Source organism: Lutra lutra, chromosome 15 (assembly GCF_902655055.1).
Source record: "Lutra lutra chromosome 15, mLutLut1.2, whole genome shotgun sequence".
Lineage (NCBI taxonomy): Eukaryota > Metazoa > Chordata > Mammalia > Carnivora > Mustelidae > Lutra > Lutra lutra.
In genome coordinates, this window is record NC_062292.1 from 16170286 (window position 1) to 16183810 (window position 13525).

At 36.1% G+C, this 13525-nt stretch overlaps 1 protein-coding gene across 4 annotated transcripts in view; it reads left to right on the plus strand.

The window, feature by feature from the left end:
• The window catches only part of CEP350 (centrosomal protein 350), a 155182-nt gene that overhangs the window by 50093 nt on the left and 91564 nt on the right, over positions 1-13525 (plus strand). For all 4 annotated transcript variants that reach the window (XM_047703679.1, XM_047703678.1, XM_047703680.1 and 1 more), the window contains exons 10-14: positions 807-1465; positions 2219-2340; positions 6439-7496; positions 8974-9124; positions 10539-10711. In XM_047703679.1, the coding sequence (XP_047559635.1) occupies positions 807-1465; positions 2219-2340; positions 6439-7496; positions 8974-9124; positions 10539-10711 (2163 nt within the window). The remainder of the gene's footprint in view (positions 1-806; positions 1466-2218; positions 2341-6438; positions 7497-8973; positions 9125-10538; positions 10712-13525) is intronic.

Here is a 13525-nt window from a genome sequence, read left to right on the forward strand (position 1 = left end):
TAGGGTCTACAACTCTTTGGTTTGACCCTCAAGTGCATTGCTTTTCTCTTTTTGAAGTATCTTAAATGTTCTTTGAAATAACTAGTTACTTTTTTCACGAATACTGATTTTGGGAAATGAAATACAAATACCTACAGGCCAGCTTTCCTTTCCAGTAATAAAATTTGCTTCAATTAATTTGAGCTTCTAAGAATGGGTTCAGTAAGAAATGCAATTACAACTGTATTTAGGTATATATAGAAATCAATATATACTTTGCATTTATTCTTCTTCACTCTCCTCTAGCTTGTAAATAAACTCACAGTTTATTTTGTTCTCAGTTTAAAATTAAGTCACATCAGCAGACATTTAGATTATAAAATGATTGCTTTTCTATATATTTAATTTCTTTTCTGTTATTTATTGGAGAGTTGTGGCAGCATAACATTGTTGGTTTTTAAACACCTGTTTTAGGGGTTTAGGGATGGAGAGAGACAGTGACATTAAATATTTGCATGGGGGAGAAATAGTAACTCTCTATTAATAGTTAAATATTCACGGCAACAATAAGGGCTATCTTTATTTCAGAAATAGTTAAAATCCCTTTTTTAAATGCCAAGTATGTACAGTCCTTTTTAAAGGGTGAAATTATTCTCTTCTAAAAAACTGTTTTCTTTCCTTCTATAATATTCTTTAAACAATTTCATAGGATATTTAAATTTGAGTTTAAGATAAAGTGAAATTCTCTAATTTTTTTCTCTCACTACGATAAATCTTAGGAGTGAATATAGGATTTTAATACATCGCTAACAGTTCATACTTTGCAGGGGGCCATATTGGAAGAGCAGAATCTGATCCCAGATTGGATGTTTCATATAGACATCTTCCACGAAACTCAGAACGTTCGAGAAGTAGAGCTCGGTCTGAAAATAATACAAAGAAATTAGCTCCATCTCTTCCAGATAATAAACAGGAGGAAAATACTGCCTTAAATAAGGATTTCTTACCTCTTGAAATTCGTGGAATTCTTGATGACCTACAGCTGGATTCTACAGTTCAGGCTGCAAGACAAGAGACAGGAGAGTTACAGAATCAGAAGTCATCAGCCCCAGTACAAGCTCCTAGAAGTCACAGCCCCGTAAAAAGAAAACCTGACAAAATAACAGCTAATGAAGATCCCCCTGTTATTTCCAAAAAGCGCCACTATGACACAGATGAAGTACGACAGTACATTGTTAGACAGCAGGAGGAAAGGAAAAGGAAGCAAAATGAAGAGAAGAAGGCTCAAAAGGAGGCCACTGAGCAGAAGAACAAACGATTACAGGAGCTCTATCGGAAACAGAAAGAAGCCTTTACTAAAGTAAAAAACGTGCCTCCTTCCGAGCCATCAGTAACTAGGCGACTGCAGGATACTTACTCCAAACTGCTACTAGAAAAGACCTTGCTCGAAGAGCCGCCTCATCCACATGTTACGCAGGAAACACAGGTAATAGTTGTGTCAGGAATGCGAAAGGAACTCATTCATGATGAGAGAAAACTTATTTGTCATTTTGTTTTTGTCATTCATAATATTCAGGCATATGCTCAAACTTTGTAATAATGTTGACCTTTTCGTGAAATTTATTGTATCTGGAGAGTAATTGGATAAACACGATTGAAAACAAGTGCTCAGTTAGCACTTCCTAGAGTGACTGTTGCCAATCTCTGTTCCTCTCATCACTACTGTTAAGTCCTTGCCTAGTTTTCATTGTATTACTGAGCAGAAGGTTAGATTATGTTAATAAAAGCCTATTTTTGTGATCTGTGCTGAAATTAGAGAATATCCTACTGTATGTGATAATTTTATGAGGATTGCTGTTGTTTTTAAGAATAATGTTGAATATGTACTGTGTACCACAGACTGTTTTAAAGGCATTATAGGCTAAAGGTTCAGTAAATCCTCATAACCCTGAAAAGGTAAATGCTACTAGTATTTCTAGGTGAAAACACTGAGGTTTAAAAAGAGTTTATAAACTTGAAATTATGCGGTATTAGGTGCCTTTCTTGGATTTCAGGCGTAATTTTGCTATTAATTGTAATAGCTGCTTAAGACAGACTAAATTTGAACCAATTTTAAGAGAAAAAGCCCCCACATTTCATGATCTTTGTAAAGCTGAAGTGACTCAGTGTTTGTGTTATGTAGTCCCTTAGTATGTCTTTGTGATAGGAGTCACGTAAATTTGATGTCCTTTTCTCCTAGACCAGACCAGGGTATCAGCCTTCTGGAGAATCTGACAAAGAAAACAAAGTACAGGAACGTCCCCTAAGTGCATCTTCCAGTAGTGACATGTCTCTGTCAGAACCTCCACAACCTCTTGCAAGGTAAAAAGGAGAGAATGAAAGATGATTAAGGTTCTTTTTTTTTTTCCGTGAAATTTAGTATAGTGGTTGATGTGTAGTGAATTTTGTTGACTGGCCTTTTACGTGAGCAAGAAGTTTATTTAGAAATCGGTTAGTATCTTCTGATGGTACTTAAGCATGGTGTACAACTATACGTATGCATACCCTATTCTGCTGTTCCACTTTTACCTGTCCTTTTCTATCCAATGTCAACGTCAGCCCTCCCAGGGGAGTTGGAAGCACTCTTGCTTTCTCTGGACTAAACACACACTGTGTTAGATGAATGAATCACAGTGAAATTAATATTTTCAAGTATTTGTGGTGAATAATTTTCAAAAGGCATGTTTGTAGCTATTACTAATCAAAATTTCTTCATGTGACTCTTCCCAGATTATCATGGTACCTTTCGAAAGCTATATTTGGATATGGGTGTGAACATATGAACAGAGGCTAGGAACAAGGGCTAGATTGCTGATGAAGGACTATTTTACCTTAAGTTTTCTTAAGAAAAAAATTTTCTTGCTGTAATATATTGTTTGCAATGAAGTAAAAGTAAACGGTGTGGAATTTGAGGTGATTATGAGATGATACGGTTTTAAATACTTTATTTTGGGAAGAGAAAGCTTTTAAAACTCTTCTTTGAGAACACACAAATAAAAATCAAATCACTTTCTAATTAGGGGTTAATACACATGGTACACCCCCCCCCCCCAAAGAATAAGAACACTGATAAAAATAGCCAACATTTATTGAGTACTTGTTAGTTTCCAGGCACTTACCTAAGTACTTTGTGTATGTTCTCTTACTTAATTTTGGTAATTCCTTGAGCTAGGTACTCTTGTTATTCCCATTTTATAGAAGAGGCAATTGAGGTCTTGAGTTTAACTTTCTCAAAGGTCAAAACATTAGTGGTGAAGAGGGATTTGAACTTAAGCAGTCTAATTCCAGAAATCTGTACTTTTAGCCAGTCTACACACTACCTCCTACTAAGTTTCATATGATTTATTTAAGGTTGTAAGTATCTTTCAAATTTCAAGCATAAATAAACTTTAAAAACTTTTTCGAGGGGCACCTGGGTGGCTCAGTCATTAGGCGTCTGCCTTCTGCTCAGGTCATGATCCCAGGGTCCTGGGTTTGAGCCCTGCGTCAGGCTCTCTGCTCAGCGGGGCGCCTGCTTCCCTCTCTTCCACTCCCCCTGCTTGTGTTCCCTCTCTCGCTGTGTCTCTCTCTGTCAAATAAATAAGTAAAAAATCTTAAGAAAATTTTTTCTTTTAATTTGAATACCTTTAGGTAGGTATTCAGTTCATTTCATATCCAGTTCATTTCAGTCCCGTTATTATTGTCAGACATACTTTGCTGGCTTCCTGTCTTCTATTTTACCCTTCCCTGAATTTTCTTCTAATTCTCAATAAGTTATCCAGTCTTAAAAACAAACCAAATGTAAAACAGATCTATATTATTAACTTGCACATGTTCCTTTCCTTTTCTTTTTAATATCAAATTTCTTTAACTTGTGAGATATAATCTCTTGCCTCCACTTTCCCCTCCACCCATTTCTTAGGTTCCCCATTTCTGTTAGTTCTTTCAACATATCTCAGTTACTCTATGCTTGGAAGCATCATTTTCTTTTCCTTGCCCTTCATATCCCATGTTCTTCATTAGCTACCTGAGAAACTCTAAATTACAATGTATCTGACCTTGAAGAACCTGAAGATCTAGCTCAAAAACCACTTTCCTTGGCTAGCAGAGTTTATTATTTTCTATACACACTCTATTGAATTTTATATATCTTTATATAGTACTTAAGGCATTGTATTTTATTTTATTTCTTTTTATTTTTATTTTTTTAAAAGATTTTATTTATTTATTTGACAGAGAGAGATCACAAGTAGACAGAGAAGCAGGCAGAGAGAGAGGGAAGCAAGCAGGCTCCCCGCTGAGCAGAGAGTCTGATGCGGGACTGGATCCCAGGACCGTGAGATCATGACCTGAGCCGAAGGCAGCAGCTTAACCCACTGAGCCACCCAGGCGCCCCAAGGCATTGTATTTTAACTATTAGTCTCTTATCCCCGCTAGATCTTGAGAAACAAAAGATTAAGGATTAAGTCTTAACTGGATTAACTGGATTTTTGTCTCCCCTGTTCCTCTAGTATCAACATAGTGCCTGGCACATAATTGGCATTCTAAATACTTGAATTTAAAGGTCTTGAATTTTTACTCAACAATATCATTTATATTTACAACTTCCTTTATATTCCCATTACTGCAGCTTAGTTTGAGCCCATATAACCTCACACTTTATATTTTGTGGCATAGAGTCTATGTTCTAGTCTTCGTTCATTCTATTTTCTTAGCAACACTTCAAAACAAAAGACAGTACAGCATGACTTCCAACCAAACCTTGCATGACGTGCTTTCCAATTCTCTTACCACTCTGGTTACCCTCCTCTAGGTGATTCTTCTGAATTTAGTTGGTAAGACTTCACATTTATCCATACTAGTTTGGTCAAGGTTGCTGCCTGTCCAAGTCACTTTAAATCATAATTTGATAATTTTTTAGGTTAGCCATGCCTCCTAGCTTTCTGTCATCTGCAAATTTGATAAGCATATCTTTGTCATCATCCAAAAATAATGGACAAGACCAAGGACAGAATCTCATGTTTTTTGTTTTTTTCATTAAAGATTTATTTATTTATTTGACAGACAGAGATCACAAATAGGCAGAGAGACTGGCAGAGAGAGAGTCGGGGGAAAGCAGGCTCCCTCCTGAGCAGAGAGCCCGATGTGGAGCTTGATCCCAGGACCCCGAGATCATGACTTGAGCCGAAGGCAGAGGCTTTAACCCACTGAGCCACCCAGGCGCCTCTCGTGTTGTTTTTTAATAAGCATCTACTTAATAGTTAATATTGACCTTTCATGTTTTTATAATATCCCTTAATATACGGGGTGTCCATGGTCTAGAAACATATGTTATTTATATAATGCCATCTGGGACGTCTTTATTCTGTTTTTAGACTTAATGAACACCCTACTCTGTATTGTATATATAAAATTGGTATTCATAATTGTGCATTGATACTCGTTGATATTTGTTAATTTTTTTAAAGATTTATTTATTTATTTATATGACAGAAAGAGATCACAAGTAGGCAGAGGCAGGCAGAGAGAGAGGGAGAAACAGGCTCCCTGCTGAGCAGAGAGCTCCATGCGGGGCTTGATCCCAGGACCCTGAGACCATGACCTGAGCTGAAGGCAGAGGCTTAACCCACTGAGCAACCCAGGCACTCCTGTTAATTTTTTTAAATTGAGATTGTAATAATCTCCTTATTTCTTCAGTATGTACAATATTAAACATAAATATTCACTAAATATTTGTTGATTGGAATAATGAATATGATGCCTATGTTAGTATTTAGCAATCTCAAGCATTTCTCTTTTATAGAGCATTATTTTAATTTTTTTTAATTTTAATTTTTTAAAAAGATTTCTGAGAGAAAGTGAGCACAAGCAAGAGAGCACAAGTAGGGGCAGAGGGGCACAGAGAAAGGGAGAAGCAGACTCACTGCTGAGTAGGAAGCTGGATGTCAGTCTTGAACCCAGGACCCTGGGATCATGACCTGAGCCAAAGGCAGACGGTTAACTGACTGAGCCACCAGGCACCCTTGTATAACATTACTTTTAAAAGAAACGGGTAAAGCCAATGTTGTAAAGAATTTTGTTCACAGAGTTTTAAAGGTTATACAGCCTTCTCTTTAATTAATAGTTTAAAAATATGTGTTAGTTGAAGAAAGCAGTTTACATGATAGCATTCCATTTTTATGAAAATAACAATGCCAAAACATATCACACACATAGAAAAATCTTTGGAAAGTTATAATTCTAAATGAAATACTAGTAGTGCCGCTTTCTCATTGTTTAACTATGAGTGATCTCTATCTTTTTTATCCTCTTTACCTGTCCTTTTTGATTCCGGTGGTGAATGTGCATTACTCTTATAAAAAAAAAAAAAGGTTAAAAAAAAGCTGGTGGCTTAATGATGAGTTACTGTGTTAACTAACGTACTATGAGTTTCATTTCCAGAAGGGACTTGATGGAACCTACATGGGTGCAGCCTGACAGACTAAGCCCACGAGTCCAGAATCCTCAACCACAGCCTCTTGTTGGAACAGCCGGAAATTTACTGTCCCATCTCTTGAGTCTAGAGCATGTAGGAATTTTGCATAAGGATTTTGAATCTATTTTACCAACCAGAAAGAATCATACTATGGCCTCAGGGCCATTAACTTTTACACCTCAACCATATCTGACCTCACCAGCTGCTCATCCAGATGCCTTGTTAAAACCTAGTGCCAGCCAGTATAAGAGTAAACTGGATCGTATTGAAGCCTTGAAAGCAACAGCTGCTTCTCTGTCCAGCAGGATTGAAAGTGAAGCCAAGAAATTAGCTGGGGCTCACATAAACTATGGGTCAGTATGGAACGCTGAGTATGATGTACAGCAAACACCCCAAGAAGAGGGACTGTGGACCAAGGCTGTAAGTCCACCTGTGAAAGAGGATCCTGAAGATGTTTTCTCTGCCCGAATTCAAAAGATGATAGGAACCTGTGTATCTCATGCAACTTTTGATGATGATCTTCCTGGTGTAGGCAACCTGAGTGAATTTAAAAAGCTTCCTGAAATGATAAGACCTCATAGTGCCATATCAAGATTCAGAATGAGATCCCCTGGTCCCAAGCCAGAAGGGCTCCTGGCACAGTTGTGTAAGAGGCAGACTGACTCTTCTAGTTCTGATATGCAAGCTTCTCAAGACAAAGCCAAATTGTCTCTTGGTTCTAGCACAGATTCAGTCAGTGAAGGGCCTCTTCTTAGTGAGGGGAGTCTCTCTGAAGAAGAGGGAGGCCAAAATGGACAGCCCCCATTGAAGGTAGCAGAAATCTTAAAGGAAAAGGAATTTTGTGCTGGAGAAAGAAATGGTTATGAACCCATCAAAGAATTTCAGAAGGAAGCTGAAAAATTCTTGCCGCTTTTTGGGCACGTAGGTGGTACACAAAGCAAAGGACCGTGGGAAGAATTGGCAAAAGGAAGTCCACATAGTGTCATTAATATTTTTACGAAGTCGTATCAGTTGTATGGAAAAGGTGAGAAAAAGAAGTAAGCCTTGTGCTTATTTGTATGTTATCTTAAGATAAATCATTTAATAATTCTGTACAGGGTAATACTTAAGTACAAATTTTCATTTGTTCATTTATGAGGATAATAGAGATTTATCAATCTAAATTATCTGTAAGCTTTAACTAAAGTACTATAATTTCATCATTAACATTTCTTTTTGGTTGTTATTGTCATGAACCAATAATTGATAGTTGGAGAAATTTTGTTCTAATTTTAGAGAAATTCATTTGTGGTGTTCAGGATTGGTCTGTGCCAAGTGTGTGCTAGATTTTCTGTGACCATCGTTATGTGTTTAGATAGAAAATAAGTATATTAATACAGTGATTGTGAGTCATTGGGAATATAATGGTCAAGAATTGAGAGGGGGCAACTGTAGTAACATCCTAATATGGAAACTATTACTACTTGTCAAAACTAATTTTAAAAATAGTCAGACTTTGCTCTTGATCTTGGGGTTGTGAGTTTGAACCCCACATTAGGTTTAGAGATTACCTGAATAAAAAAATCTGAAAAAAATTAGACTTTGAACAGAAATGTAGCTACGTGTATTTGGATCATGAAACAAATGACTTCTAAAGTTTCTTTCTTATCTCTGAAATCCTGCAATACAGGTTTCCTTTTCTCTGGTAATTCCTTCAAGTCACTTTCTCTTTTCTTCGTACTCTAGGTGGGTTCTACCCATTTTATGCTAACATAACTTTAGAATTTCCAGGTTAGAGAATGAGACTGAGCCTTAAGTCAGCTATTAATACGCTGTGGTTTTTTATTTTCATTCTGCACAGTGAACAACTTACTTGATAAATGAATTGATTTCATCTTTTCATTTTATGCTTAACTGGGTGGTGCATTTCCCTAGGATTCGTATTTAGCTACTTTGTTCTGATCTTGTGCAGACCTAACCATGCCATCAATCTCCTGTTACACTTATTCCTATAGGTGGTAATTTTAAAGTTTTAAAAAAACTGAAAAGCAGAAGTTGAAAGCAAAGTGCTGTTAAATCAACATCCTCATTTTTTTTTTTAAAGAATTGTATTTTTTTCTTAAATCTTACTGGATTTTCATGAAGATTTTATAATTATACTGAAATATTTTGAGTTGAAATGATATGTTATTTGGATTTGCTTCAAAGTAGTCTGGGGGGGGGGAGTGAGAAGTGTGGAGAATAGGAAATTTAGTTGAAACTAGATTGGTCATGTATTTATAATTATTAAAGCCAGGTGGTGTATACCTTGGTTTCATCATGCTATTTTTTCTTTCTTGTATGTTTGAAAATTTCCCTACTAAAAAGTTAAAAATGTTAGATATAAAGATAGATTGAATAGAAGCATTAAAAACGCCAACTAAAATGTTCCTAAATCCATGTTAATCTGCATATTGTGGAATGCTTTGCTTGTAGTCTTTTTATTTTTGTTTTAAGGACGTTTCAACAACTACTTTTGACAGGGTTTGAAGATAGGTTGGAAAGAGGAACCTCAGCATCACGGCCTTTAAATACCATTACAACCCCTGTAAGCAGTGTTTCGTATGAAGATGATTTTGTCTCCTCTCCAGGGAGTGGGACTTTGACAGAAAGAAAATCAGCTCTCGAACCTAAGTAAGGATTTGTTGACATGGGATAAAATCCAAGGAGTGAGGAAAATTTACAAATGAGAACTGTGGTGTGACTATGAGTCAGTTTTGTTTGTTTAAAGATACATGTAGAGGCTGCATAGCATAGAGCTTATTAAAAACATGGGCTCTGGATCCACACTGTCTGGCTTTAAATCCTGGCTCTTCTGATAGTAGTTGTTTGTCTTTGGGCATATTACTTAACCCCCTGTGCTTCAGTTTCCTTCTCTGTAAATGGGGAAAATAATCATACCTGCGTCATAGAGTGTTGTGAATATTCAGTGAAATACAAAGTACTTAGAACACGGCCTGGCACCCAATAAGCAGATTATACACTCTTAAGTCAATCTGTGAAGTCCCTGGTAGAGGATGGTATCGGGAAACTCCCATGGTATGCTAATACAAGATTAAGTAATGGTTTTCTGATAGAATTGAGGATGACATCGGTAGATCCTTGACTCCGTGCTCCCAAGTAAATCAGTTCATTTTTTTTCCTAATTGGGAGAACATCTAAACTTTTTCAAGTCTTTGAAAAATAACAGTATTACAGCATTAATATTTGTTGGACAAAATGTACAAGGCACTGAGAGGACTGAGGGGGACTTTGCTTGTATTTACTCATTCTTATAATAGCCTGATGCATTAAGTATTTTTGTTACCGTTCCTGCTTCAGAGAGGAAACTGAAGCATCCAGGTTATGTTACTTGTACAAAGTCATACAGTAAGTGAATCAGACTTTGCTAGAGAGAATTTCCTCCCTAAATTTTGTTACCATATGAAGTAATCTGTTATTACTCACATTCAATATAATTTTCTTCACAAATTACAAATTATAATCCATATAAAATTATTGGGTGATCTTTTGAAAATTAGTTCTGTTTGGTTAAACTTATGAAAATAAATGTTACTCAAGTTAAAGTGGGAAAAGTATAGTTTTAACTGTTGAACTCTAACAAAAAGATTAAATTTTTTAATCAAAATTTCCAAAGATTTAATATCACCAATCAAGATGATTTATTGTATTTTATTTCTAGATTGAAGAACATATTATTGGGTGGAAAATAATTATAACATTAAACAATGAATTTGAATGGAAGTTGAGGCCTTATTTTCTAGTTTCCAGCATTATATTTTTTCTTCTATGTGTCTGAATTATCCATTTTTTAATTGGTTTTTACTTCAGTAGACAACTCCCTTTAGATTTTTCTCAATAATAAATTGAGCCATAGGGAACAATCCAAGCTTATGATCGTAAGAAAACAAAAAAGAAAAGTGGAAGGCATCTTCAATTATAGTTATATCCTCCTTGTGATTAAAGAGATTTTAAAATATCCATAGTTCTAGCTGTGTTTTAAGACTTTTATTTTGTTCTTTAACCACTATTGCTTGTTCTTTGATAGTATCGGTGGTAGCAATTTGGGCATTCAGGAGGACCATTCTAGCAGAAAGTCTGCCTACGATCTGTCCTCTGTGGATGTTACCTCCCAGCACTCGTCAGGGGCCCAGTCCGCTGCGTCGTCTCGTTCATCTACTTCTTCTAAAGGGAAGAAAGGAAAAAAAGAAAAGATAGAATGTAAGAGGAATTCTACATGGTGATTTTTTTTTTCTCTTACCAATCATTTTGTGGTAGTGATCTAAAGTTATAATTTGATTCCATAAGAAGTTAGATGAATTTCTTTATGATAAAATGTGATAGTTTTCATATTTATCACTATAACAGTAACTTCCTGATATATAACAGTATAAATCCTTTGCTTAATACAAAAGGAATAAATTTGCAATGATAAAAAATTAAGGATTATGGATAAACAGTTGTAAAAGAAGTTTAAGCCCCCACTGATCCCCCTGCTGAGAGATAACTACTATTAACATTTTTGTGCCTGTTTTTCCAGTGTATACATAAAACCATGTTCACACACACACCTTTATTTAAAAAACAAATGAAATCATTTAGTTTTGCAACTGCTTTTAAAAAAACTTTAGAGTATATCCTGTACATTTCAAGCATAATTAAAAGTACTCAAATTTTCTTATCTCTAAAATAAAGATGATATCAGTAAATGGTATCAGTAGGTGCTTTGTGTGGTAATTTTGGAAGTATATGTGAAATTAATAGGTAGAATGTATACATGCCAGTATTTGGCTACTGTAGCTGCCCTTTGACACTCAAGTATTTTTGAATGATTGACGAGAACGTCTCTCAGTCCCTTCAGTTCTACTCTTGGTTATAATTTGCTCTGTAAGCCTAGACATAAGAAGATACAGTAATTAGGAAAAGCCTCTTACACTCAAAGGATGATCCCTAGGGAAAGTTTTGCTTCCCAAATTGTTTTTTCTAAGTGTAAAAATTGTTCATTGACTTAACAAAACAAACCACAAGGGGAGTAGAAATCAGTAAAAAACAAAAACAAAAACAAAAACAAACTATTGAAAAATTAAAATCACCTATAATCCCTCTACTTGAAAATAACCAATGCTAATGTTTTTTGAACTTTGTTTTATTTTAACAATTGTGGTAAAATTTACATAACATAAACTTTATCATCTTAACCATTTTATTTTTTAAAGATTTTATTTATTTATTTGAGAGAAAGGAAGAGCACAGGGCACCTGAGTGGCTCAGTCGGTTAAGCGTCTGCCTTCAGCTCGGGTCATGATCCCAGGGTCCTGGGATCGAGCCCCATGTCAGGCTCCTTGCTTAGTAGACGGTCCGTTTCTCCCTCTCCCTCTACCTGCTGCTCCCCCTGCTAATGCTCTCTCTCTCTCTGTCAAATAAATGAATAAATAAATCTTTAAAAAAAAAAAAAAAGGCACAAGAGAGGGGAGGGTCAGAGGGAGAAGCAGATTTCCAGATGAGCAGGGAGCCTGATGTGAGACCCTATCCCGGGAAACTCCAGGATCATGACCTGAGCCAGAGGCCAGGCGTCGGTTAACCAGCTGAGCCAACCAGGCGCCCCGTCATCGTAACCATTTTCAATTGTACAGTTCATTGTCATTAAAAAACATTCAACTGCTGTGCAACCATCACTACCATCCATCTCCAGAACATTTTCATCATCCCATACTGAACCTCTGTATCCATTAACTCTTCCTTCCTCCCATTCCCAGCCCCTGCAAACCACTGTTCTACCTTCTATGCATTTGACTACTCTAGATACTTCTAGATGCTACATAATGGCATCATACAAAATTTGTCCTTTAGTTCGGCTCAGTAGCATAATGTTTTTAAGTTTCATCTGTGTGTTGACTTACATGAGAATGTCTTTCCTTTTTGAGGCCGAATAATATTCTGTTGTGTGAATACATCACATTTTGTTTATCCATTTATCATTTGATGGACATTCTGGTTTACACCTTTTGGCTATTGTGAATAATGTTGACATAAGCATTGGTGTACATACAACTGTTGCGAGTCCTTGCTTTCAGGTTTTTTGTATATATATATAGCCAGATACGCATTTGTTGGATCAAATGGTCTATCTGTGTTTAACTGTTTGAGAAAATGTCGTACTGTTTTCCATTGTGGCTCTGGCATTTTACATTTCCACCAGTAATGCACACAGGCTCCAGCTTCTTCACATCCACACCAACACTTGTTTTCTTTTCCCGTGTTTTTTTGTTGTTGTTGGTTTTTTTTTTAAAGTAATAGACATTCTGTTGACTGTGAAATGTTAAGATTTTTAGTAAGAATCCTTCCAGATAATTTGTAGACATATGTAAAAGGAAATGTTACATGAGGGACCACATTTGTTTACATGCTCTTTTGTTCTGTCAGTGGGTTATAGATCTCTTTCTCTGTCAGTAAATATGAATCACCCTTGTAAAGACTAGCCAGTGTTTTATTATTTTGGTATAATTTATTTACCAAATTGTTGGACTTTTAGGCTAGAATTCTAGAATTCTAGAATGAGGTAATGGGGCAAAGAGTATGTCATGTTCAGAATTTGGGTACACTTTGCCAAATAACCCCTCAGAAAGCTAATGCCACTTTGTGCTCCCATTATGAGAGTGCTAGGAGAAATTATTACTTAATCATTAACTCTCTTGCAGATTGTTCTGAAAGTTTTTGGTGGCAATTAGGCATCATTCTGATAGCACTTCCCAATGTCTGTCTTTTCTTGTGAAATACTGTTTCATTTGGATAAGCACTTTCCTAAGTGTTCTGAGTAGAGAAGAGCTCCGTGGTTCCATAAATTTGGGAAATGCTTTTAGAGTGAGATCAGCTTGTTTTCTGCAGGATTTATCAGTACTCCTAATATGCTAACATGCATTGTTTATTTTAGGATGAGGATGAGGCTGCGGTATGAAGTATTTTCCAAATTTATTTGACCACAGAGTCATTTCTTCCATCAACATGTTAATGCATTCGAATTCAGCTGAACGTATT